Source organism: Amblyomma mixtum, chromosome 2 (genome assembly GCF_055824585.1).
Source record: "Amblyomma mixtum isolate Tamu chromosome 2, ASM5582458v1, whole genome shotgun sequence".
Taxonomy (NCBI): domain Eukaryota; kingdom Metazoa; phylum Arthropoda; class Arachnida; order Ixodida; family Ixodidae; genus Amblyomma; species Amblyomma mixtum.
Window position 1 is genome coordinate 302,880,502 of NC_143013.1, and position 25,265 is coordinate 302,905,766.

Below are 25,265 nucleotides of genomic sequence, written 5' to 3' on the forward strand. Positions count from 1 at the left end.
TCGCCTTTTGCTCTCGACTTTGACTGCTTGTTGAGCTTGAACATAGTTTAGTTTTTCAAACGATTGGTACGTTTCAGTGAAAAATGAATCGTGAATCCATATCGCTTCGTCAGTGACAGTCGGTCAAGGGCTTTGTGGAATTCAGATGTATTCTCGCAGGAGTGACGGCGTTTCGGCCTAAACTGCGTGCATAAATTAGGCTGCTCCTGCTTGCGAAAAACATGGGAGGCAGTCTGCGCCATGTCCCTCGTGTGTGGATGCCCCGAAACAAGATTTATGGCGACAAATTTGTATTTGCGACTCCGACAAATATGAACGGTAGAAGACAAATGTAACGACACTTAGTTGTCTCTCTTCGTTCCATGCTTCCGGGGTCTGCTGTATGACTAGCGTAAAGTGCCAACTAATTTAGATACATCCCGCTGATACATCCCGCTTTAGCCTAGACTAGCCTTGTCACTGTTCTGTTAGCAAAGAGCTGCGAAAGATTAAAAATGCTACAAGGACGCCAATTAGCTTTGAGGACCTCAATACCCTGAAATCATCCGTAATTTGCCCCGTCCAGGTGTAGGGAATAGTTCTCAATCTCCTGTCGGTGCCGAGGGCCGGATCCGCCCGTCTCGCCTTGGCGTCGGTTATTTGGCGCATGTACACCCTCCGTCAAAAGTACGCAGCCCAAGGTGTTTGCTTGGAAGGCTTGCCGTGCCTCGTTATGCACCCCCAGCGACCGTAATCTCTCCAAAGAGGAATGAATGACTTGGATTCCTCTCTCTCCGAGCTTGGGACTGCTAAATGAACTAGGGAGAGCTACTGAATAGAAGCAAACCACTTGGGCTGTATACTTTCGACGGGGGCTGTACGTACTGTCTCGCGCTCTTGCTGTCCAAGTTTGCTAGATTCGCGGTCACTACCGTTTGCGGTGACATGCAGCTTGCTTCTTGTTGACGCGGCCAAAGCCGAAATATCAGCGGTTGGCGGAACGATAATCAGTTAGCTAAGTGAAGTGTGTTCGTGGAAGCGGTGGCGAAAGAAGGCGCTGCGAATGACACTGACGGAATGACTTGGTGGGCCTTGCTCTACACTTGACGTGGTTTCGATCCCGGCCGCGGAGGTCGAATTACGATGGAGGCGAAATTCTAGAGGCCCGTGTACTGCGCGATGTCGGTGCACGTTAAAGAAACCCCATGGGTGGTCGAAATTTCCGGAGCCCTCCACTACGGCGTTCCTCATAGCCTGAGTCGCTCTGAGACGTCAAACCCCTATAAACCATAAACCTTATTCTACACACAGTCTCAAGCCGTCTATTTTGTTTGTTTGTTTTTCTTGACACGGACTTCAAAACAAGCTTGTACCGAGATATCGGTGCACCCTGAATGAGCCAGCAGTGGTCGAGATTGGTAGGAATCTAATTGCAAGTCGTAGCCCGGGCCTGGGGCAGCAGGTTCGGCGCTCAAAGGCGTTTTGGCTGCTTTATCGGAGGCTTATAGCGGCGGCGTGGCCGCATCCAAGTACCGCCGCCGGCGACGTCGTCGACCGCGTGGTTCTGTTTTGGCCGTCGTCGCAGTGCACCTTTTGTGCCTCTTCCGCGGCGGTGGGGACGACGACGCGTGTCGGCCGGGGACGGGAGGGCTGCTATTTTCAAACCGGCGGCGGCGGCGGCTTTTGTTTTGCCTTAATTGCTGGAGACGACGCCCGCGCGCACGCCTGCGCAGCTGTTGCGCCGCACGCTGCGCGCGTTATGTGAGCTGCGTGTGTGTGTTCGTGTGGCTGTGGCCTCCTGCGGGGTGGATCGCGGGCTCTCGTGCTCTAGCTCCCCCTCCCTCCTTCACCGCGCATGTCTCTCGGCAGCCTGCGAAGAGGATCGCGGTGTGTTGTTCACTGGCTTCGTTGTGGTCGCTCGGCTCCGTCTCTTCTGGAGTGCGAAGATTGTAATCTGATGGCAAGGAGTCACCCCCCCCCCCCCCCTCACCTTCGCGGGTCGCGATCGCTGGCTCTCCGAATGCGAGGAGCGGTTTGTACGGGATGTGCGTTGCGTGTGGCCGGCAAAATTCGGCGTTTATGCCTTGCCGCGACTGGCTCCCTGTCTTTTGACGTTCAACTGCTGAGAAGGGCTGCTTCGGGTCGATACCGGCCGCAGCGGCCGCGTTTCATTCGAGTGGAAGTGATTTTGCTGTTATTTCATTTTCCATTCGCCTACAATATTGCTCGAACATTAGACAACCCGAACCTTCAAGCTTAACCCGGTGCTTTTAAAAGCGCGTTGTTAGATCGGACAGCGCCTCGGCATATGTGCGTTGTGTTCACTTCGTTTCAGGGGCATCGTTTAACCTGGCGCTCTACACAGCAGAGTGGATTTTAGTGAGCGTGGGGAGCTTCAATTGGCACGAAAAAGTGTTCTATTTTTAGTTGTACGTAAGTTCTAAATCATGGCTCTCGTTTCTGTGAAATGTTTATGCTTACGTCGGCGGGCCTCCTCGCTGAATTTACCAGATCTCTGCTCTTGAGTTCAGGATAGCGGTGCTGCGATCCAGGATATCAGTGGTAGTCAGAACTTTATCGCTGAACAACATGAAGCACTGACAGCTAGCAGGCCACTCGGTCTCTTATTGCTTGCAAACCCCTGTCACTACTAGTATTAGAGCCAATCGAGGCCATACATCTAAATTTGTTCTTTCCGCAGGCATCCGTTTCCTGTCATCTCCCCCTTTCAGAGGAGCTGTATCCAGTTTGCCGTCATCGAAAGTCGCTACACATCGATTTTTTAATGCTTATGCTGACATTCCGTACACAGTAGCGAGCAGTCGGAAACCCTGCCTCAGCTTGGACGCTGAGATTTAGCACTGAATTCACAATAGCGACTCGCTTTCTTTTCAACCCTTTGCCGCGTGCTGTCAACCGCGGGACCTTCATTCATTGTTTTTTTGTTTTTCCACGCCGAGCAGATGTTTTGGGGCAACGGCGGCGGATAGTAGTAGCGCGTGGTCGCCGTGTTGTTGCGTCCCTGTTTTCATTTTTTCACTCTCGGGGCAGACAGAGGGCGTTGGCGCGTCGCGTGTGAGTCACGGGTCGTGTGTGTCGTAGGCCTCTCTCCGGGAGACGAATGCGTGTGTCGTAGGGAAAGCCCGGATCGTTCCGTCGCTTGCCGCTGCTTCTGCGGCCTCATCCTTGGCCGTCTCTCTCTCTCTCTCTCTCTCTCTCTCTCCTGTTCCTCTCTCCCTTTCGTCTCCTCGATTCTCGCTCGCCGCTGTGACTCACGCCGCCGTCGAGCGCGACGTCAGCTTGCATCAGCGTTTCAGCTGCATTAGCTGCCGCTGTTGCGCGAATAAATGCGCGAAGCCTTTTCGGGGTAGGCCCTTGCTTATTTTCATTTTTGTTTTTTTGTCGATCGCCGGACTGCGTTCCCGAACCATTTGGCCGCGCACGCCACTCTGGGCGCTTACTGTTTCTTGCTACTTCTCCGCTCCCACTTTGTTTTTTTCTGTTCTTATTTTTTACGAGTTGGTATTTTTTTTTTTCTTTTCGCTGGTCAGCGCCCGGTGACTCGGATGTGCTTATGGCGCGGGGAATAATTGCGAGCTCGGCGCGCTGCGTTGGCGCCTCAGTTACTATTTATTGCGGGTCAGTTTTGCCGCCGGCTCGGCGCTTCTTGCGTATGGTGGGAAGCAACGTTGCATAGTTTCCCGCGTAGCTTTCAGTGGACGTTCGGCGTGGCCTTTCAAGTTTGTTTTTTCGGTACTCCTGCAACGTTGGCGTTGTTTTACTTGTGTGTGGGAAGGAGAGGGGGGGGGGGGGGGGGGCGCACGATACTTCCTCGGTAGCTTGGCTTTGTTCTATTTCTTGAACGCGCTTCACCATTATCCCATAGACGATGTATCTGCAAGGTTCCATTGCTTGCAGGGTGTCGGAGCAAAGCGTGGCTGCGCTGATGTTGACCGCGTTAATAACCAGCTTTCTGGGTCTTTTTTTTTTTTTTTTTACTGTAGTACTACCGTCAAGTCGTTGGGAAATTCCTTGCGGCGCTTCGTAGGTGGCGTTGCCGTTTCGGGGCCGCCGTTGTACTAGACTCAAGAACTGTGTGAGGAATGCGTGAGTTCTTTGACTTAGTATAGAGTGTATCTTTGTCATTTTCTTTTTATTTTGCTTTCCTTCGTTGCGTGTGCGTTATCCGACCCCGCACTGCTGGCGTAGATAAGAATACTGGGTCAGCGCGCCGAGTGTTCCGCTTCAAAAATAGCAGCTGCTGTTTCTTTTTCTGTTTTCGTTGGTGTCGATATCGCCGACAGGCCCATTGGACGTCAGTTGCTTCGAGCCATGCAACCGCAGATTCGTTGAGTTTAAGTGTCACTCGCGCTGCCTAACCGGACGCGTGATGAACCAGTTCAGGGGCTTAGTTTCGTTTTTTTAACTGGCCACTTCCGCTGAAAGCGCTTTCGATACCCAGTGCCAAACACGCTACCGCTTGGATCATTGTGTAGCATGTTCAGACCTCGACATTTTTCTCCGCGTTTAAATGATTGCCACATGCACACAATTATGTTCACTTTTGACAAGCGTGTGTATAGTCTGTAGCTTTATTACCGGCTTGCGCGGCTGGCTTTGTCGAGCATATTCCATTCGCTCGTTACCGTTACATATACGCACTTTTCTTTTCTTTTGAGAAGGAAGCTGGTCACACACGGAAGGCAGGTATGCTTCTGTCTTTCATTTCCGCTCGCGTTACTGTGAAGCATAGCCACTGGAGCTCGATTAGCACACGTGCACGAGAAAAACTGTTTTCGTGTCGTGGTGTCGCCTCGTTCACTGTTCGTAACCCAGTGTTTGTTTTGGTTTTCTTGCTCACTTCCATGCAACGTGTACTCTCTTAAGGCGTAGGCCAGCGGTGCTGACCTCGCAGGTCACGAGTGCGACAATACGTATGTGCTGCAGCTGTGTCCGAGGCTTCGGAAGAACTGCGCCCTAATTCCACTATATATATATATTTTTTTGCTGCTGGTTACTCCCGTTGCTCGTATTCAACTTCGCCAGTTTTAGTTGAATATAGACCTTGGTTTGCTGCTTGCACATAATTTCCATAATTAGTCTGGCCTTGTGCAGCTGTCATTTCTTAGTGTATTTTTTTTTTCCATAGCGGTATAGTCTAACTGGAAGGCGATTCGCATCATCCCTCAGCTCTGAGGTTTTTATTTTTAATGCGAGAGCATTGTATGGCTCTGTCGCGTCAGCAAAAAAGTGTCCGCAAATCTGTCCGCACAATTACGTCGTTCTCTGAAGATAAATGTGTGAGTGTGATTGTGACAGATAGTGTGTGATAAAATGTTACCGTGGAGAATATTTGGTTGATGAGGTATAATTAGTAATTAATTAAACCTGAAAAAATACTTAGACGTCAAAATAGTCATGGACGTCGATATAGTACACGGACGTGAGAACAGCTACGGACGTCGATATAGTATGTGGACGTTTTGGTTTCGCATTGTTCCCGTGTGGGTCGCCGCAGTGATCTCAAAAAAAAGTTTGTTTCTCTGGTATATCTCTCGTCTCTTGGGGCGTCCTCTTGCCAATATAACCAGTTCATTCGTGGTGCATGAACTTCAAAAGTAGGGTTGGGGAGAGATAGCCGTACGCCCAGTGCCGTCAGCCAGCCCTTCCCGCGGCCTGGCGCCCCATCTTCGTGCGCCCTTCGGTGAAAAGGGCGTCTCGGCGTTTCCGGCTGCGGGTCGGCAGCGGATCGCAAACACGCTTTGTGCCCGTCACTCGGCGGCGACAGTGTCGCCCAAGATCTCGCCACATGGCCCACCCTCTCGTCTGCTTCTTTTTGCGGCCGCGTCTCGCAGATAGGCCGCACCCCGCGGCGATCTCTTTGCGAGCACTGTCCCGAGGCCACGTGTGGGCCGCTAAATGCTTCATATGGGCTGCTGCGCGCGAGTGCTGCCATCTTGTGGGTGCTGTCGGCTCCGCTCATGAGCCCGATGGCTCGTTAGGTGAAGTTTGGTCAAGGTTCGAGACGTTTGTGGCTGTTGACGGGAGGCTCGTTAGCGCGCCACTCGGTTTGTGTAGCTGACGCGCCGTGGAATAAGCTTATGCAAATTGCGGGCGTAATGAGCTCGAGGCGCGCGCGACTATCGCGATGAGAGTTAATTCACGAGCTCCTGTTCGCCAGGGGCTACGCTTGAAAAGTGTGGAAAAAATATCTAGTTATATAACAGTCACGAATTTTGCAAAATTTGGACGTCGTCTGTGGGCAATTAATGCGCTGGAAGACCTACTAGGTAGTTCACCGGACTGTAACTGATAGTTCTTCGTCTGTGTGCACTAGTCTGCGCGCGGCATTTTGAGCTTTTGTGCCTTGGAGAAATTTCGTGACAGATATGAGGAAGTTCCAATCCTAACGACATCAGGACGAATGTGGCTTTTGCATTGGAGAAGGAACGTAGCGCCACACAGGTTTGCTTTAGTGGATGCGAGGTTGACGTTTTGGTGGTTTGGTTCAGCGCGTGCAGCTAGCAACGTATGCGCAACCCCGCTGGTATATATAGAAGTACAATACCTGTCTGGATATGTTCTGATCCTTCGTTTTGCTTCCTTATTTTGTTTTTATTTAAATAATTTTATTTTTCTTTGTCACGCCCTAGCGAGGCGCGAGCTGACCACTCAAAGAGATACAGAACAGCGCACTTATAATTTGATTGTGAGGAGGTTTGGGACCCTTTCTTTCTCGAGCTCGCTAACAAAGTATGTGAGTACGTGCCGCTGAAGCTGTCCTCCGTGTTGTTTTGTTTTGTTCGCTGGCTTTGTCACGTCTGGTTTCGTAGAAGATGGCGTGCGTCAGTCTCGGTGGGGGGAAATCCTCGTAGTGACGCAATATATGGCTTGGCGCGCGTGTGATCTCTCGCCTTTGTCATTTTCGAAATTGCCAGGAAGCGCTTTTTTCCGTGCTTTTCAGAGAACATTGAGTGGAAGCATAACTGGCAGGAGCAAAGCACGGAGGACTTAGTGCAGTAGTCACGTTGTAGAGTTGAAGATTATATGCGTTTTTGCGAAGGTGCGGAAAACTCGGCTGTTTTTAATTTTTCTGATTATCTACTCTGCCATGCAACCACTCATTGACGAGGTTAGCTTTCAGAGACGTAAAGAATCGCGATTCCCTATCCGTTCTGCTTGATTACTAGAGGCTGGATTTTTAGGCACTAAAAAGGACGTTTTAGGCGCCATAAGTAGGCGGCTAAAATTGCAGTTTAGGCACCTAACGGAGAAAAGTAGGCACTATAAACTTTATCAACAGTGCACACAGTTCCGAACTTCAGCGCGCAATATCTGCCGTAAAATTAAATAAAAACACAGCAGGAAAGATTTGGGACCTTAAGCAAGGTGCTAATATTTGAAGCCGTTTTTTTAAGGCTGTCGCGCAACTTTTCATACAATACAAATGCTTCAGCAGAGCAAAAGGCACGGTTACCAACCCTTTTAAAACACTTTGGTGTACCTCGAAACAAACAATTCGCTTCTCGTGTACAAACGTAGAAACAATGGACACCTTAACAGGAGGCCGTGTATTTAGAAATTGATAGAAACATTGTCAAATCAAAGCATCTGACAAATGAGTTCAGTCTTCGCTCACACAGGAATTGAACTTATTTATTGCAGGCATACACGATGCTTCAACATTAACAAATATGTTGTCATTTGAGTAAACATGCAGTGTTTTATAGTTTGTGGCTTCACGTATCAGGAGCCACGCGGCTATCAAATGGTGCTTGCCATTAGAAGGGCCTGGAAACCATAAATACGAGATACTAGAAAATGTTACACACAGTGCTGCGTGATGCTGAATATGCCAAAAAGGAATCATAGTTCAGCACGGGCCTACGTACATCCACGAGGATCCATGGTAAAATAAACATCGTCCATCTAGAAATCACTGTTAAAGCTATGGAACAGTAGCAGACAAGCACCATCTCCAAGTTGATAGACTCAAATCTATGCCGCTTATCAGTAAGAACGCTGAAAAGGAACGCCCAGCATCAACGGATGTTACAGGAGCGTGCTTGTACTTAGGAACATTTGATGGCTTTACACTGTTCGTTATCATAGAATGTTCACCGGTAAGTACTCCTCAAATTTGCTTGAGGACTGAGAACCACTCGTTTTTGTCCAAGATGGACTGCAACTTTGCGCGGATTTTCTCGGCAACTTCTCCGCGAGGATGCGCAGCGATTCGTTGCTGCACACTCTCAAGTATTCCAATGTTGGTAGTGAGCATTACACCCCCACATTCCATTTTTTATTTATAGTGCTCGCAAGAAAAGTGAAGTTAGCGCACAAGTACGCGAGGTAGTCTTGGAGGTTGTCCTGAGAGAAGGCAGCTTGAGCCCTCCTTACTATAGCACTCTCTTCACCTGAGAAACTGTTTATGACGGTCTTTCAGGTCAGAAAGGTGGTCAGCCAGCCGACGAGGTCATCTAATTTGCCACGTGTCTGTTCTACTCAAAACCGAAATGGATTCGAAAGCAAACAGAATCTGAAAGCAAAACGACGGCGTATTTGTGGCCCGTTTTCTGTAAAATAGGGCCTTTTTAGGCACCGGCGTCGTAAATAGGCATTTATAGGCACTGACACCCAAAATAGGCATTTATAGGCACTATAAAAAGAGTATTAAACATATTGTCAACACCTAATTCGTGCTCATAATGTAAAAATGGTGCGCTTACGAAGCGTTGAAAAAAATAGGCATTTGCCTAAAATCCGATCTCTATTGATTACTTTCGGCTTCCACTCAGCAGCTCAAGATTTAGGGAACAGTCCCTTACTCCCGTGCTGTGCTATATATGTGTGTACTTCATTCGTTGTCGCAAAGCGTGGATTGCGGAGTAACTATCGATCTGAAGTCCTGTGCTGGCTTGTAGAATGCTCGGGTGTCAAGCTGCTGCAAGATGTAGCATTTTTATAATCAAATTGTTCCTGTTCGATGAAGTGTAAGGGAGAGTGGGGGTGTCGGAATTAGGCGCTTTGCCACAGCGAGAATGATGCAGGTGTGCCAATGTTCTGCATTTTCTATCCGCAAAACTTCGCTATCGTGATCACTTAGTGCCTTTTCCGCACAAATCGCGTCCTATATTCATAGTTCTTACCACACGGTCGAGCTGCTAACAAATGCATACCAGACGAATCCTGCACTGAACATAGTCTTCACAAGCCCCCTCACTTCTCATTACATCCGGGCCGCCGCGGTGGCTCAGCGGTTATGGTGCTCGGCTGCTGACCCGAAAGACGCGGGTTCGATCCCGGCCGCGGCGGCTGGAATTTCTTTGGAGGAGAAATTCTAGAGGCCCGTGTACTGTGCGATGTCAGTGCACGTTAAAGAACCCCAGGTGGTCGAAATTTCCGGAGCCCTTCACTAAGGCGTCTCTCATAGCCTCAGTCGCTTTGGGACGTTAAACCCCATAAACCAAACCAAACCATCATTACATCCGGAATAGATAACGTAGAATGAACAAGCTCGTGTGAAGTGTGATGCTGCAGCTTATTCAGACAGCTGAGCCATATCTGGGTGCCGCGGTGCATGTCGCGAATGTCTACGAGGATCAAGGAGTCCCGCAATGTGCATTGACTGGTGAGAGCTTTTAACTTTGGATACGGTTCTCTCTGTTAGTTGACGGGGCATGAGGCAACACCAGCAGCCGTGTCACGTTTGTCACAGTGGTGACCGAAACGATATCCTGGCTCATTGTCGGGGTGCTCCCTCAGTAAGATACATTTTTACAAAATTTACCGGTTGGCTGACCAGGACGGCTGACTGGCCTTCCATCGACAGCCCGAATCTTGTTTCCAGAGCTCAAGGGGGACCATGTAGTCCTAGCAGCTTGTTTGTCACGCCGTCTAGCATTACAATAGAAGTATCCAGGCATGGTGCTTATGACCTCACCTACTTTTTTTCACTTTCTTTGAGCATCGACACACAACGACGTTCAGTGGCAAGTGCAGTGGACCAGGAATTCGTTCACGTAGTGTTTTGTATTTATTTCCAAAGCGCTGCGCTAGAGAGGAAGGAACCTTGGAAGGATGACCCAGCCTGTCCAGGACAGCCGACCTCCTGGAAGTTGTAGACCGCCTCTGACCACGGGCGAATAGTTAGCCGCAGCGGCCCGTCTGACAGCTTCCGCCACCGGAGTGGCCTGCCGCCGGGCGGACACAGTCGTCCGCCCTGCCTGCGTGGCGCTCGACTCGTCCCTCTCGCCCGCACTGCGCTTTTCGGCGGCGGTCGTTGTCCACCCTGAGCGCCGGTCATTGTCTGCCCGTCTGGCTGGCCGGACTGGGCCGGACCGCGTAGCCGCCGCCGGCCGCGCTCCGAGCGTTGCCCCCTCGCTTCTGCTGGCGCTGACGAGCCGGCGTCTTCCTTTGTGCGGCTCGTCCGTCGCGCGCTTTGGCCCTTCGCGTGCGATTTCGGGAGGCCGAGCGAGAGGACTTCTCGCGTCCCTCCTCTCCTTTTCGCAGCGGCCACGCAGTCCATAGCGATCCGTGCCCTCCGGCGGAGAAGCGGTGGGAGGCGTGACATTGTCTCACTTAGGACTCCTCGCCCCTCTTCCTTTCTTCGCACCGCCGATGCCCCTGGCGCCAGGAATGCGTTTGTGGCGGCGGTGGCGTGGACGACGTCCGCGACCAAGCCGAGCCCGGGCCACGCCCCCTTCCTATTTATTTCGTTGTTTGTTGGCCCCTCTTGCGCGGGTTTGCGTGTGGTTGCGTCTGCATTGTCTCCGTTGTCCGCTGGACTGCGGCCGTCCGCGGAAGGCCTCTGTGGTGGGCCGCGGCTGGTCACCGGCAGGTTTGGTTATAGTAGTTAAGCGCCGGACAGCCCAGCCGTGAGGAACGATGAGGTCTGGACGGTGGGCGGTCTTAAGAAACAGCTGTCAACCGTCTGGTGTTCTCTTTTTGGGGACGTCGTCTTTATTCTTTGGTTTTACATTTCTCAGCAGAACCAGTCTTTCCGCCAGAAGAAAGGTCAGCTGTAGACCGCTGTCATCTACAGGCCTGTCATGATGCTTAATGGGGTTCCATTGCGAGCCGCTTCTTTGCTTGAAGGGCGCAGTGCAAGGGCGGCAGCAAAATTCCGTCGGTTTATCGGGTTCGCCCTGCTGTCTTATCTTCTGCGCTGCGCTTATCTTTCGCGGGAAAACATTAGTGAGGGTTGGACTGCCACGACTCTAACGGTCAACGGCACTAAATCCTCGCCTCTGCAGCGACGGCGATATCACGCAGCACAGCTGCAGTTTTCGTGGGCAAAACGTAAGCAGTTGGTTATTAACGTTGGTTCAGGGTAAATGTAGTGACTACTGATATCGATCCGGTTTATGTCGTGGTGCAACTTTGGTGGCGGCCGGTTCTGCATGCAGTGTCGTTTGTTGTGCTGGTTCCCGTTCTCAGCTGTACAGAGTAGGTGTCACTCACATCCAGAACTTGCATCGCTTTGGCTCTCTAGGTTGTGTATAGTTAAGATAGGAAATGGTTGTGAAGCTGAGCCGTGGATTTTATCGCGTGTAGAGTGCGGACGCCGTTCATGTTTAAGCCCTGTACAAGGTTTGCAGCTAGTTAAGTGCGCGGTTACAGGCGGGACGCGCGGCTAGTTGATGAACGTGTCGTGCCCCCTCTCGTTGCGAGTCTTGAGGCAGCAGCACTTGTAGAGGATGATCTCGACGAGGAATCCTAGCCAGGCGCAGCCCTGCGACACGAGCATCATGTAGAAGATGGCCGCGAAGTCCTTGAAGTTGAGTGGCTGGTAGTCGTGCAGGTGGTCCGGGTGGAACCGCGTCCAGCACGGACCCGGGTCGGGCACCAGGTCTTCGTGCCAGTACAGGTTGAGGCCCGTGTCCATGATCCAGCGCACTCGCCGGAATATCTCCTCCTGCATCATCATCATGCGTATTTTTTTTAAACGTGACGTCTGGAGGTATGGTTTAGCTCTGGAACCGCTTTTGGTTTACCGGCGTCCGCCGTCAACAACCTGCGGTTCTCCCTATTCAGACGCCCAGATCAAACCACGCGTTACAGTATATTACACTAATGTGAGTCGTTTTTTTTTCATCGTGTGAGCGAGGATCAAATTCTTACATCATTATGCAAGTCACACTCACTCTTTTTCCCTCAGGAACTGTGGCCATTTATAGGGGTTTTCATCTTATTTGCTAATGAGCATGGCATCAAACCTAACAAGTATACTAAAGGAAAAATCGCTTCTTCAGCATAGTTCTGTCATGGCCTACCACTGACAAAGTATGCCATTAGATGGCTAGCTTCAAGGAGTAAATGTGACTGCGAGGCTGCATAAAAACTCTCTGCTAAATTTTAGTTGCATGTGTTAATTCCGTTATTTAATTTTCGCCTTCGTGCGCAATGTCATGCTTGAGCATTTTGCTTTAAACCTAGGCGGGGACCTAAACCGCTGGATTCTAATTGACCAGATTAATTCTTGAACTCGAATTTCTGCATTTTTAATCAGCTCGAACCACTACCGGCTAGTTTCCTAGAGCCCGGAACTTTCATCCCCATTCTTCGTGGTCTGCGCAGTACAGGGTTATTACTTACACCTGAACTACGGTGAGCTCTTCATTGCCTGACTACTGCATAGTTTTTTCCTTTGATTGCAGATCACCTGTCTTTCGCACTTGTGGTTGCTCTGTTCTGCACTAAGCGACACAGCAGCTGTTTGTTTTGAATGTGTTTTGAATTAGAAATAAAAATAAAATTGACAATCTCCAAGTGCTTGCGGCTAACAATTTTTCATTTCGTTCTGACGCGTAGCGTTATCGCTAGTTTCCGCTTGAAATGCACTCGCAGCATCGAATTTGTCGGAGGCGACGATGTAATTTATTTACGTGATACATAGGTAAATGTACAGGTGCCGTCAAAAGTAAATGGAAGGCAATATTAACGAAAAAATTTAATCATTGCCCGCTCAATTCATGCATCCTTGAATACATATGTGCAGACTAATTGTGATTGTGCGAATTGCACTGTGCACCAACAAACATGGACCGTTGTACTTTAGATTTAAAGAAATTAAATTTTTTTGACAAAGTCGCCTTCCATTTACTTTTGACGGCGACTGTACACTATCTCGTACACTCGTGCAGCGTTATGGTATAGAGAGACTCAAACATCTTGCAATACAACTTACTGAAAACAGGGAAGGAAACATGCAGCATGAGACAAGGCCGTAAGATTGCCTGTTTAGGTTATATTGCAAGGATCGCAACAAATGCTGTCAATCTATAGAGCCGCTCGTAAGCCGCTATCACTCTGTTCGACGACCGCTGACGGCGGATGTCAGCGCGACGCCGCTGTTGAAGTTTTATGTCCTCCTGCCTGGGGCACTGAACAGGTCGTGTATCGGTGTGCATAACCGCGTAGACACCTTTCGCTACTTAGCCCGTCTCGTAATGGCCGGAGTCCCGCGCTGACGTGCCGCGCGTAGACGGGGGCCTAGCTCTGGCGGGCGCTGTCATATTTACGGATCGCGCGGTTCGAAACAGCTGCGCCGCGTCTCGAGGGGGGCTCGCGGCGGCGCAAAAATAGCGCGTTGTGAGTTGGGTCAAGCGAAGCAAATAAATCTGGTAGCTTGGGACGCAACGTATAGGGCGCCGTATGCACGCAACTTCGTAAAGGTGGCGTATGACTCATCAGAGTTAACTGTCCTATATGTCGCATATGTCTACATAATGTACACTTTGCGTTTGTCATTGTGCTGGGCTGTCTGGCGGTTGGAAGGTATGTGCTCCCTCGTGACGTGTCGGAGGGGACGGGGGAGTGTGTGTGTGTGTGTGGGGGGGGGGGGGGGGGGTAGGGAGGAGGGATGGGTGCGTACACCTATCGTTTTCACCTCTCCAGTAGGGGGCGGAAATTTCAGTTTTTTCTTTCTGAATTTTAAATCGTTCAAAAACCAGACGTCTTCACCGAGGCCAGTTTTTGTCTCGACAGTGCCGTCTAGCACCCAGTAGTAGCGTGCGGTGGAAGCGTTCCCACATTACTGCGTCATGGGAATGCAGTCAGCTCCTGCGTCGTGTGAGGCGTCTCCTGGTGTTTATCTTTTTTTTTTTTTTTATCTACATGGTTAGAATGCCTGCTGCCTCCTCAGGGAGTTCAAGCCGCCAGCTGCAGCGGTCTTCGCATATACACGGTTGGAGCTGCTATGTGCGCCGCGTTCCAGCGCTCGTTCGTTGCGAGGACCACCTCGAGGAAGTTGATGCTGCAGACGCGTACTCCGCGATTTAAATACTGGCACGGAAGCGAGGAAAACGCCCGAGCGGACTACCGTTTCCCAGGGACAGTGCAAATTGCTCCCGCCGACTGCACTTTTGGCGCTGTTTTGAGGCGGCTGGCTGGCGCCATACTTATGCAAAACGTGGCGCGTATTGTGTATACCACTGCAGGCCCGCGCGTTCTCGCAATTAGTGCCTCCTGCGGTCTCTTTTTTTTTCCCACCGCGGTACCCGAGTGCCGGCCGCGAGTGGCGTTGGTGGTTACGCACTAACGCCGTTTCCTAGCTGAATGAGTCCCGGATGGGCACCTCATTTTTTTTTTTTTTCGCGTTTAGTCCTGTAGCGGTGGTGTTGCTTTAGTCGCGCGCGCATCTTCAAGGCTGCCCGTGCCGCGTTGCATCAGCACGCCGCGCGTGGAGATTGCCATCTTGCGTGCTTTGATGCGCCGCTGCGCGGGCCTGTAAGGTGCTGTTGTAGGAACCCTTTGTTTTTTCCTTTGCAACTGTTTCTCCTCTTGCCCGATTGCCGGCTCGTGTTCGAATATGGCCCGGTTGAAGGAGGAAGTCTTAAATTTTTCGTGACTGGTTGTCAGCTGGGAATGGGGGTTGTACTTGATGTCTGCGGCGAATTCATTGTTAGCGCCAGCAAGATTACGTGGCTGGCGTGACGGTGATTCATTGAGACGGTTCGATTTTAAACGTCTCTCGACGTCAAGAGATCTGCACATCTTTCTGTGGGTGCGGCGAGCGATTGTTTTCGAAGTGGCTTCTGTTATCTTCCGCGGAAACCATGCTTGACTGTAACGCACTGCCTGATGCGCGTGCACGATTCAGATCCGCTCATAGTTTCTAACGGTTTCTGACTACGTAAACTAGGTGCATAGTGAAGCTGTTTTTGTTTTTTCCTCAACCGCCGCGGTTACTTGGTCCCTTGTTTCCAACGTCTCAAAACTTATCATACAGCGGCCTTCGTATTCCCAGGTGAGCAGTGTCTGCACGTCGTAACGTGTTGCTATCTAGAGCCGTTTATGACAGTGTAGCCGGGGCTTCGCGGCGCCCTGCGATATACAAATTCGTTATCTGGTCAAGTACTTAAGCAAACTGCGTGATAAGACGTGTCCCCTCTGAAATCTCCGGGAAGTAATTTATCTCAGAGTTATGGCAAGAGCTATTACGGCTTCGATGGGTCGAAGCCACAGCAGGCCGTGGTTCTACTTATTCTACTTACGCACCTCATAGGTTACCGCGGCACGACTTCGACGAACGAAGTAATATGGGCGCCGCTAAAATGTATCATTACGCTCTTGTGAATGTTTGTTGCAGTGTGCGGGAAAGTGCAAGAAAGCGCACTGTCGATGTCCGGTAATTGCGATTGGACTGTGGTTTTGAGGGAAAGGAATTGGGGCAGTTATCGTCTCTCATCTCTGTGGACTCTTGAAACGGGGCGGAAGGTGGGAGGAAGGGGTAGGGAGGAAGGTAGGAGTGAAAGAAGAGAGAAAGAGGTGCCGTAGTGGAGGGCTCCGGAATAATTTAGACCACCCGGGGGATTTTTAACGTGCACTGGCATCGCACAGCACACCGCTCCACCGGAACGCGGCCGCTGCGGTCAGGTTCGAACCCGGAAACTCCGGCTCAGTAGCCGAGCGCCCTAACCACTGAGCCACCGCGGCGGGTCACTGGCTCCTGCCATGCATTTGGCGCCAACGCCGCCTACCTGCAGCTTGGGCTCCAGGGTTTTCCGCACGTAGAAGACCATCTTGATCTGCAGGATGCGCTCCCTGCCCAAGTGGAACAGGCCCTGCCCCTTGAGTTCCACGTCGTAGCAGTGCTGTGACACCCTGGCGAGCAGCGAGATGCGCTCCATGAGGATGGCCGCCTCTCGCCGGAGCACCATGAGCAGGTAGGGGGGCGTGAACAGCTCCTCGCCATGCACCTCCTCCTCGGCCTCTCCCTCGCTGAACTCCTTGATGGCCTGCAGCACCTTCTCGAACGCGTAGCCCTCCGCCTCCTGCGAGGGCCACGGTTTGATCCCATGCATCGTGCGGTTACAAAGCACATACAAGATGGCAATCCTCACGCGCGGCGTGCTGAAGCGACGTGGCACGGGCACAGCGTTGAAGGTACGCGCTCAATTAATGGCACGATTTCGTTATCAGTCTTTGTCAAAAGTATACACACACGAAGGGTTCTACTTCTGAGCCCCGCAGCGCGGCTCGTCTTGCTCGCTCGGGGACCCTAAACTCGCGAAGGCTGGAGGAACTTAAGTCCTCAACCCTCCTGTCAAATGTGCTAAAGAGTCCTGCTACACGGCGCAGAAGCAGACAACTTTGGCTGTATATTTTTGAGACTACATGCATCTGGGCAATGTCTCTGTGTTACGCTATCAGCCGAACAGAAATCAGTAGTCGAACTCACGCAGTGCACCTCTGCTCAATTTTGCCTTGTGTTGCTTCGGCTGAATGGCCTTGCACTGGCACTCGAGTCCAGTAACGTTCCTTACTGGACCTGAGTGTGCCGGTGCACACTTACAAAAACTTTCCAGACAGTCTATAGACTATCTATAGACTTCTGTCTATATAGTCTGTGGACAAATCCTAGATTAGTCTATAGGCAGTACAAATCCTATAGTCTATAGTCAATCTATAGGTTTATGGCGACACGCTTTTAGTAGACTTGTCTCTATAGTTTATAGACAATGAAGAGACTAGTGGAAATATCTATAGGAAGGCAGTAGTCTATAAGAAGGCTATAGACCAGTTTTATAAAGGCAAGGTAATCGAATTCGTTACTGCATCTGAGTGTATCAGTGCAAGCTCATCGGAGCATTCGGTCACAGAAACGTAAGGGTTTACGCAGTGCTGGGTGAGCGAATAAAGTCAGCAGAGATATCTGTGTTAAACACTGAGCATCCCTAGTGTGGACTGGCCACGTAGCGCGTAATCGCCGCACAGGTTACCTCGATGATCTTGAGGAATCCGGCGGCCTCGAAGACCATGGGCCGCACCTTGGGGCTGAGCGCCAGCTGCTCGATGGTGTCCAGGCGGTCGGTCTCCTCCTTGAGCATGAGCGAGGACTCCATGTAGCCCACGAAGGTGTTCATGAGGATGACCAGCATGAGGAACCAGCTGCCGAACAGCACGCGCTGGGAGTGGCTCATGAAGCGGAACGTCGAGCTCTCCAGGAACATGGACGCCATGTAGACCCAGAAGATGCGCGACAGACGTTGTCGCTGCTGGCGCAGGTTCAGCCTTGTGTCGGGGAGCTGCGGGTGTGTACGGTTGTGGTGGATAAGGCTGTGTTTGTTTATTTAACAAATACTGCAGGCCCTAGCAGGAAGGGCGAAAAGAATAGTGTTGTGGATATGAATTCATCGCAAGAACACGACACTAGTAAAATACAATGAGACATGTTCAACTCTAACAAGCAAACACACAATACGAAGCACGACTATAAAAAAGACTCGAACCATCTGTCAATAGAATCAGGGGACATGATCGTATCAGAAGGCAGCTTGTTCCATTCCTCAATAGCACGCGAATAGTAAAAATACTTAAAGGCATTAAAAGGTTTTACGATTCGCCATTTCTAAATTTCGTCTGTTATTACTAGGTTGTACGAACTTTTTTTGTCGTCTACACCACCGATCACTTTCCGCATTTTGCAAAACTCCTCAGAAAACTTTTCCTATACCTTGTGCTTGGCGCATGATGGCCTTGGCTACCTATGTGCCAATAAACCCAATAAAATGCAATACGTAAAGACATTAAGGTTTGCTTGATAGAGAGTAAAAGAATGTGCATGATGTCTTTTGGGCCTTGTAAGGGTCGCAAGGTTAGGTTCAGAATTGGTGGAAAGTTTGTTTTTCAGCAAAGGTAGAAGCTTTAGTCTCTGGATTTGGTGGGCATACACCAAATACTTGTTCTACAACGTTAGGCTCGGTGCTTAAATCGTTCCCACTCCCTGCCGGCCTCGCATGGCATTGCTTCGCTGGCCGAAAGAGAGGGAGGGGGCATAGGCCAGCTGTTGGCGAAGCTGCCGTTTGTTTGCCTCAGCTGCCGACACGGGGCCAGATTGAAGTACGCACCACTATTTCGGCGATCGCTGCTACGCCAGCGACGACAACCAGGAAGCAGAGGAGCACCATCCACACTTGCAGGTCGAATGCCCGGATGTATCCGTACACGTTTGACTTGTGCTCCTTCTCGACGCCGCTCAGAATGACCATGTCCTCGTCGGTGTACGCCGGTGACGGGTTCGCCACCATCGCCTCCTTTTCGGTGAGCACGAATGGACCCAGCGCCAGGTCCGCCTCCTGCGCACGCAGAGTTCGCTTGGCCTGCACCAGCTCTGTACTGGTCCGCGTTAGATTCACGCCCACGAACTGCGCCTTCGGCTGAGTCGAAAGCAGAAGCGTTCTCTCGGCGTGAAGCCCCCTTGCCTATAGCTTGTTAATCTCAATCTCTGAGGCTGCAACGAGGTATACTTGGAGTAATGAATGACCTGTCATCAGCCCGCTTGCATTCAGTACACGAGGAACAACTCTGGCAGTGATCTCCAGTTTGCTCTGCCCTGCGCCATCCACGACCGATGTAATCCAGCAGTTGTCCTAATCTGTCCTCAGATTTTGACTTTTTGCCGGTACCGACTGTTGTACTGTTAGCCCCGATGGACATTAACGTAGCCGTCACTTGTGCTCACAGTATAACTCCCTGAACATCCCCGCAGGAGGAGTGAAAGCTGCCTTATTTCAACCTTTTCGCTAAGCGGCGCACAGTGGCGGCCCTCACCTCTCGTTGCAGTTGGCCCATCATTCCCGTCCACCTTCCGTCCGGTCTCAGCTCTCCCCATTCGTTGTCCAGCGGCTCGACCAGTTCGTACCTGCGCGCACAACCGGTGGCAAGCAAAGTGTGTGTGCCTTCAGTCTTCAATGGCCGTATTGAGTGCTATGTAGCTATAAGCAACCCCTCGGAATGTATAGCTTTCACTTCGAACGTTTCGGCGTCAATTTTCTCGCTTCCCTGCGCACATGGTAGCTCTGGCAAAGACTTCGTTTCTGTCCACGCAGAACCGATCGTTTCAGCGCGGCTTCGCGCACACTGTACACCAAGCTGAGGTGGTTGTCCGTCTCCAACAATGGGCCGCTTTTGTTTCTCAATCCGCCGTAGCTCCCATCGGGGCAAAACGCGGCGCTCAGAGCGCGATTCGCCACCGTAATCGCCGTCGGTTGCGCGTGCCGTACAGCGCGTGCATGTACCGCGTCTCACTCCCGTTAAAAAAAAAAATCCGCGTGGAATGAACGCGAGAGAGTCGGCGATTCTGCGAAGGCACGCGCAGCGAGCTCGTATACGCCAGCGGTACGCTCTGCGGGAGTCTCGTTGCGACACAACCCCCCCCCCCCCCCCCCCCTCCATCGCTTCTGCAGTTCCTGTTGTGCGACTGGGGGGTTGGAGGGTGGGTGGGGGGGGGGGGGGGGGGCAGGGAGGGTATGAGAGGAATGTTGCCTAGATGTTGCCGGCTGTTTTGCTGCACTAATGTGATCGCCGCTGCAGTGCCGTAATACGCGTGCAGAACCGCTGCCGCCAGTGCTGGGCGTTGTGCGTGTGCGCGCGCGGCTTACTTGATACCCATGGACTTGATGATGTAGTCGATCATTGAACCGGTGATGCCCTTGAGCTGGAAGCCGCCGCCTGGCTCGTTCACCATGAACACGTAGGGGTACCACTGCGCAATAAGTGCAGTGGATGAGGGATTGGAGGGTGTGCGCAGTGAGACCTGTTCGTCGTTTGGGTTAGCCGCGGCCGGTGTCTCTCAGCACTCGATCCGTGCCAGACGCAGTGTGGCCGTTCGTAGTACTTTTTTTTTCTTATATTCATAAGCATTTCTAACCACGCCGGTGTCCTCCGCCTCATGTTGCACCCCTGCGTACTTGTTTCGCAGGCACTTGTTTGCTGTCTATGTGCTACCCTATCTCTTCATTTGGAGCGAGAACGATAAGATTTCGTATCGGTTTTGATCAGAGTATTTGTTATTGTCGTGTGAGCATCTGGGTTGCTAGCATTCCTGCTAGTAAATTAAATTCACTGCGACAGCACCAATGTCATAATGCGAAAATGCCGGCGTCTTTCTGTATGCAGCCACGGAGAGCGAAACCTCCTCCCCCCAGAAGCACCACCCATCTCTCCAAACCCCACCACCTAGCGAGGAGGCTGTACATCCACACACCGCCACCCTTGGCCCACCTTCAGCCTTCACAGAAAAATTCTTCCCGTGTGTAAAGCCTCGGCTTAAAGTAAAAACATGCGTTATACGGTAAAAACATGAAAGTAATCTTCGTCGGTAAATGCTTTCGCAGTATCGTCGCATCCGATGTCTCATCGTCCCGTAATTTTTTTTTTCTTATTGTGTGAGCTTTTTCAGCTCCGTTACTTCTTGGATCTTGAGCAGCGAAGATGCATCTCGACATCCCGATTGGCATGCGGTCCATTTGAAGGCATGCGAGCTTCACCATTTGACGCCACTGGCTGAAGTTTGGACAAAAATACGAGCTCTTCGAAGTTTGTTCGTTAAATGCACAGTATCGCTGATACCAGCGTGTATAAGTGTATACTCACGCCGACGTTGCTGAGTCTTAGCGTGAGGTTTCGATGCGAGAAGGGCATCCTGCGGCTTGTTTGTGTCCCGGTGCCGTTGGCAGCCGGGCCTTGACGAAGCTTCTTCGATGATGCTCCGACTCAGACTTGCTGCTCGACACCACCGCAGCCCCCGACTTGGCTTTTGACACTGGCGTTCAGGTTCGGTCCGATCGCTTCTCGTTTACCGCTCGTCCTTCGTCTTACGCGTTCGGTACTTTCCACGAATCTCCGTGTGACCTGCTCATAGCGGCGCTGGCTGTCTTTGCGTGCTGAGCGAAGGAGTGTTTGTCTTCTCCGCGGTCTTCGAAGCTTGTTTCATGTAGCACGGATGTTTTTTTTGTTTTTTTCCCGGACTCGTTTCAGAGATGTAAGCCTTATACCCTTCGCGTGTTTCGTGCCCGTTGATTCTGCTCCGCATGTCGGAGACTTCGCGATCAGTTTAGGGCGGAGAGCAGAGCCCATACAGGGGTGGTGCCTTCCTGGGAGCACGCGTGCGGGGCACCCTTATTTCGCTGTTTGTTCTTTCTCTGCGATCTAAGGTCGGGTCTCCTCGGAGCGTGCGCCATTGCAATGTATACTTAGCATTCCACTATGCTCTATCAACTTCGTCTGTTCTGTTCTTACATCGTCCTTCCTTCTTCTGGCCTTTGCAGATTTTGCGTATGCGCATGTGGTCTGACCACCGCGCTTTGTGTGCCGGGTGCTATTTGGCCTCGTAAGGGAGTGCGTCTTCGAAACGATGGGGGTCTTGTCATGACCCGTCTTCAGCGGTGGCACGGTCATTGGGGCGAAGCTATAAGCTGCGTACTGTGGCTGCCGCGATGATTGGTATGTAGGGTTTGCTCGGCATGCGGTGAACGAGACGCGGCTTGTAGTTCACGTTCTTGGGTAGGCACCTACACTGTTGAGACCCGGAAGAGAGAAAGACGCTCACCACATGAACTGACTTCCAGGTCAGTTCTCGCGGAGCATTCCAATCCCAGATGTCCGTGTTTGTTTTCGCCATTGTGATGGTCGAGGTGAACGACGCCGTCCAGTGACGTTAACCAGCAGTATACGATGGGGCTGAAACGCTAACCAGTCAAGGATCAGTTTAAGCGTACAGGGTTTTCCACTTCTGGAGGGAACAAATATGCGCTGTAATTGGATACCTGCGAACTTACGAGCAATCTGAAAGAGGAACTGCCGGATCTTTACAAAGTTCTACACTGTGTGGTCTCGTTTAATGCGTCTTAATACAAAGCATTTCGTATCGCTCCATCCAAATTTCACCGAAAGCAATCTAGTATAACAAAAGCAATCTGATAAAAATAAGCATTTTCTTGGCGTTCTCTGGCCGAAGTCGTCATTGCGCCGACAAGCTCCAAACTATGGGTAGTTGCCACGTTTCCCACGTTCCTCGCACGTGGGCGTTAATGGGGTTGCATAACCGAGGAGATCATAGGGGAGTGTGTTCGTCCAAATTTTTTTGGAAACATTTTCGTAAGATTCCTCTGTACTTTCTCCGGTCACAGTGTTAGTTGGCTTCTTTCATACGTTTTATCGTAGTGGGCTCCTCACGTCCCTACCGGTGCTTTCTGCGGAGCTGTGATTAAACTCCGTCGCGCACTCCTTTGTGTTAACCTTAGTAATGGGCGACCAAGACGGCATTGCAAGTCGTGCGACGCCTCATCTGTGGCCCATCTGGTCTCATTGGAGCGCTTTTCCGCAGCTCCCTCCTTCCCCTTTCCCTTCCCCCTTCTCTTCATAATCCTCCCTGCAGGCGCGCTGCGCGGTTCGCTGCGTGGCACCTTTCCGTCGGTCGGTCCGTTGGTCGGCGCCGCCGTTGTTTAGTGCTCGGCGCCACGTGCCCCCGTCCGCCCGCGTGCGACCGCGGCGTGAATACGAGGCCATGCCGTCTCCTTCCCTCTCCCTCGTATGGCCGTTGTTCCACCGGTGGTGTGTGTGTGTGACTCATACTGGGCCTGGCTGGCTGGCAGGCAGTCGTTTGTGACTGCCTGCAATCAACCTGCCTGGCTGGCAGAAAGTGTTCCGTAGTCGTGCGCTCGTGGCCACGCCTGACCGAACAGCACGATGCGTCTGCGCGTGTGCGCTTTGCGTCATCGTCCTGTTGTTGTTGTTGTTCGTGGTGTGCTCGCCCGGTCGTCTGTCTCCCTTATGGGCGTCGACAAGCGGCGGAGATTACCGGCCGTGTTTGCTGGTGCGCCGATCTCTCAAGTGCGCCAGATTTCGAGGTCCGCGGTAAATTTAGCTTGTTTCGGGCGCTCGGCTAATCTGTTCAATCTGTCTGGTTCCTTCTGCGACGCTCAAGAAGCCCTGTGCGCAAGCACTGTGCCCGTTTCCGGTGGTGTCGTATGACTTGTTCGATTCAAGACGACTCGCCTTATTAGCGAATCAGTTACGCATTGGCACCTCGTATGCTGCGAGGCCTGTTAGTTCAACCAGTCTTCGAAGTTGGTATTGTCAAAGCCGACGTAGACGTCAGAGGGACGGTTCAACGGGTATGGGCGTAACGCTTAATTGTGCGTGACGCTTATTACGGCGCGGCGTCAGCGATCGCTATTCAGGCACAAAGAATGTCGGAACACGAAAACCTAAGTACCCGTACGCACTCTCCGCCGTATATATTTCTCGGAACGAAGCCGCGCGTGCTCGAGTACATTCTCTTTTCTTGCTGAGCCTTGAGCAACAAGCGCTCGCCATTGCTCCCGGGATGCCGTCCCCTCATTCCAGAAAAATAAGAAATGCAAGAACAAGAACCTACAAGCTGAGACGTTTTTAGCGCTCTGTGGGCGGAACCTGGAACCAGTTACGGTCACGCGATCAGTACCGTGCGCTGAAACAAGGGCACTAGTCTCTCTTCATGCGCACGCAGAGGAAAGCGGTGGTGTCTCCCTCTATTCTTAGCTGCGGCGCTCGCTGCCTGCTCTGTTCGGCGCGCTTCAATTGCAAAGTTCACAATTAAGATGCCAGTGTAACGAGCAGTCAGCGTTCAGCCTGTAGTGCCGACGAATGCGTGCCGATTTTTGCGGCTGTTCCATTCGATAAAACGACAGTGCTGCCGCGGTGTGGCGGAGCACGCGTCACTGTGTGCGTGTGGCTTTGCTCTGTGTGTGTGTGCTCAGCGGCCGGCTGCGCTCTGGTTTTGCCTGCAACACACGCGCGCGCCGCTCTCGTGCAAGTGGCGACGGGGCGTTGGGCCGTCCAGTCTGGCTTTCAGTTTCGGTTCGCTGCCTTTCTTCTTCCCTTTTTATACTTTTGTATTTGGGATCGTGTTGCCCTCTTTAACGTGCGTGCGGATCTTTTGAATTGGCTTTAGGTTATTTTTTGGTCGCTTTTTTTTTTCTCTCGTTTGTCTGGAGGAAGTCCTTCTGTCTGTGTCCGCTTCGCTCCTGTGCTCGCGTGTCCTGTCTGTCGTCGTCCGCGGCTTTCCCTCGCCCGTCTGGCTCTTTTGTTCCAGCATGGACGTGGTGGCCGGTTCTGTTCCTTTTTTGTTGGGGAGTGGAAGAGGTGAGCGGCGTCGCGCTCATTGCCTGCGCGTGCGCCTCCCACCTTAGTTATCGCCTCGCCCTTATTACTATTCCTCGTTCCTTTTTCCTCTTTCCTTCATCCGTATTCGCGCCGTTTTCGTCGGCCTTTTGTTCGCTCGTTCTCTCCCCGCTGCCTTTCTGTCCTCGGTGTGTGTGTGTGTTCTTCTGGAGCGAGAGTTGTCACTCGCTGGTCGTCCCGATGCTGTCGAACCCGATTTCTCGTGCGGTCTTTCGGAGAGGCCGGCCTTTTTGTTCGCAGGCAACTTGTCGGGGTTCAGGTTTCTGCCGAAGTGTTCGTTTATTTGTTCTTAGCGCTTGTATGCGTGTGGCGTAGCGCTTAGCCGTTTCGCCAGGTTGCCTGGTCAACTTTCCTTGAGATTGAGAGCTGTGGGAAACTACAGTCGCGACTCGAGACGTTTTTGTGGTGAGAAAATGGCGTGATTCAGACGTACTTCAGTCGAAACATGTTAGTTGACTAACAAATAGAAGAGAGAGGGGGGGAGGGGGGGGATAGTTGAACCGAGGCAGTGTGCGGAACATATTTTGTGTTGTCACGTGGTCGGGCTGATATTGATGGTGCCCGAAACAGCCAGTCTAGAAGTATCTCCTTTCTCTTTCTCTACCGTTTCTTAATTGTAGCTGGTACTACGAGGGGACGTGCTTTGTTTTTAGAAGACAGTCTTCCCAGCGTGCTTCTCGCTGAAGCTGGAGTAGCATGCTATAGGCTTATAACCAGGCAGACCGCTCCTGTTTTCATTAAAGTATCTCTCTCTCTCTCTCTCTCATCTGAAGAGCATCACCGTGCATTTAGTGCTGCGAGATAGTTGAGAGCAACCACTCAGCTGTCGATGTTCT

General features: G+C 51.6%; 2 protein-coding genes across 4 annotated transcripts in view; one reads left to right on the plus strand and one right to left on the minus strand.

Moving 5' to 3' along the window:
- The window catches only part of LOC149364734 (uncharacterized), a 92,540-nt gene that overhangs the window by 3,466 nt on the left and 63,809 nt on the right, over nucleotides 1–25,265 (plus strand). The window lies entirely within an intron of this gene.
- On the minus strand, nucleotides 9,965–20,294 carry LOC149364735 (putative glutamate receptor). Its single transcript, XM_089574664.1, has 6 exons — nucleotides 19,866–20,294; nucleotides 19,036–19,126; nucleotides 18,333–18,560; nucleotides 17,205–17,510; nucleotides 15,963–16,256; nucleotides 9,965–11,896 (listed from the first exon to the last, which is right to left on the minus strand). Exons 1-6 carry the CDS (start codon nucleotides 19,949–19,951, stop codon nucleotides 11,615–11,617), a joined length of 1,287 nt encoding a protein of 428 aa, XP_089430790.1. The 5' UTR covers nucleotides 19,952–20,294; the 3' UTR covers nucleotides 9,965–11,614.

What these genes read in the sequence shown, in the direction of transcription:
- LOC149364735 (XM_089574664.1), bottom strand. Translation starts at nt 19,951, where the DNA reads ATGGTGAACGAGCCAGGCGGCGGCTTCCAGCTCAAGGGCATCACCGGT. An exon ending in TGGGCCAACTGCAACGAGAG is followed by an intron (nt 18,561 to 19,035) that starts GTGAGGGCCGCC and finishes CTGCGTGCGCAG; the next exon opens with GAGGCGGACCTGGCGCTGGG. An exon ending in CCCTGGAGCCCAAGCTGCAG is followed by an intron (nt 11,897 to 15,962) that starts GTAGGCGGCGTT and finishes ATGATGATGCAG; the next exon opens with GAGGAGATATTCCGGCGAGT.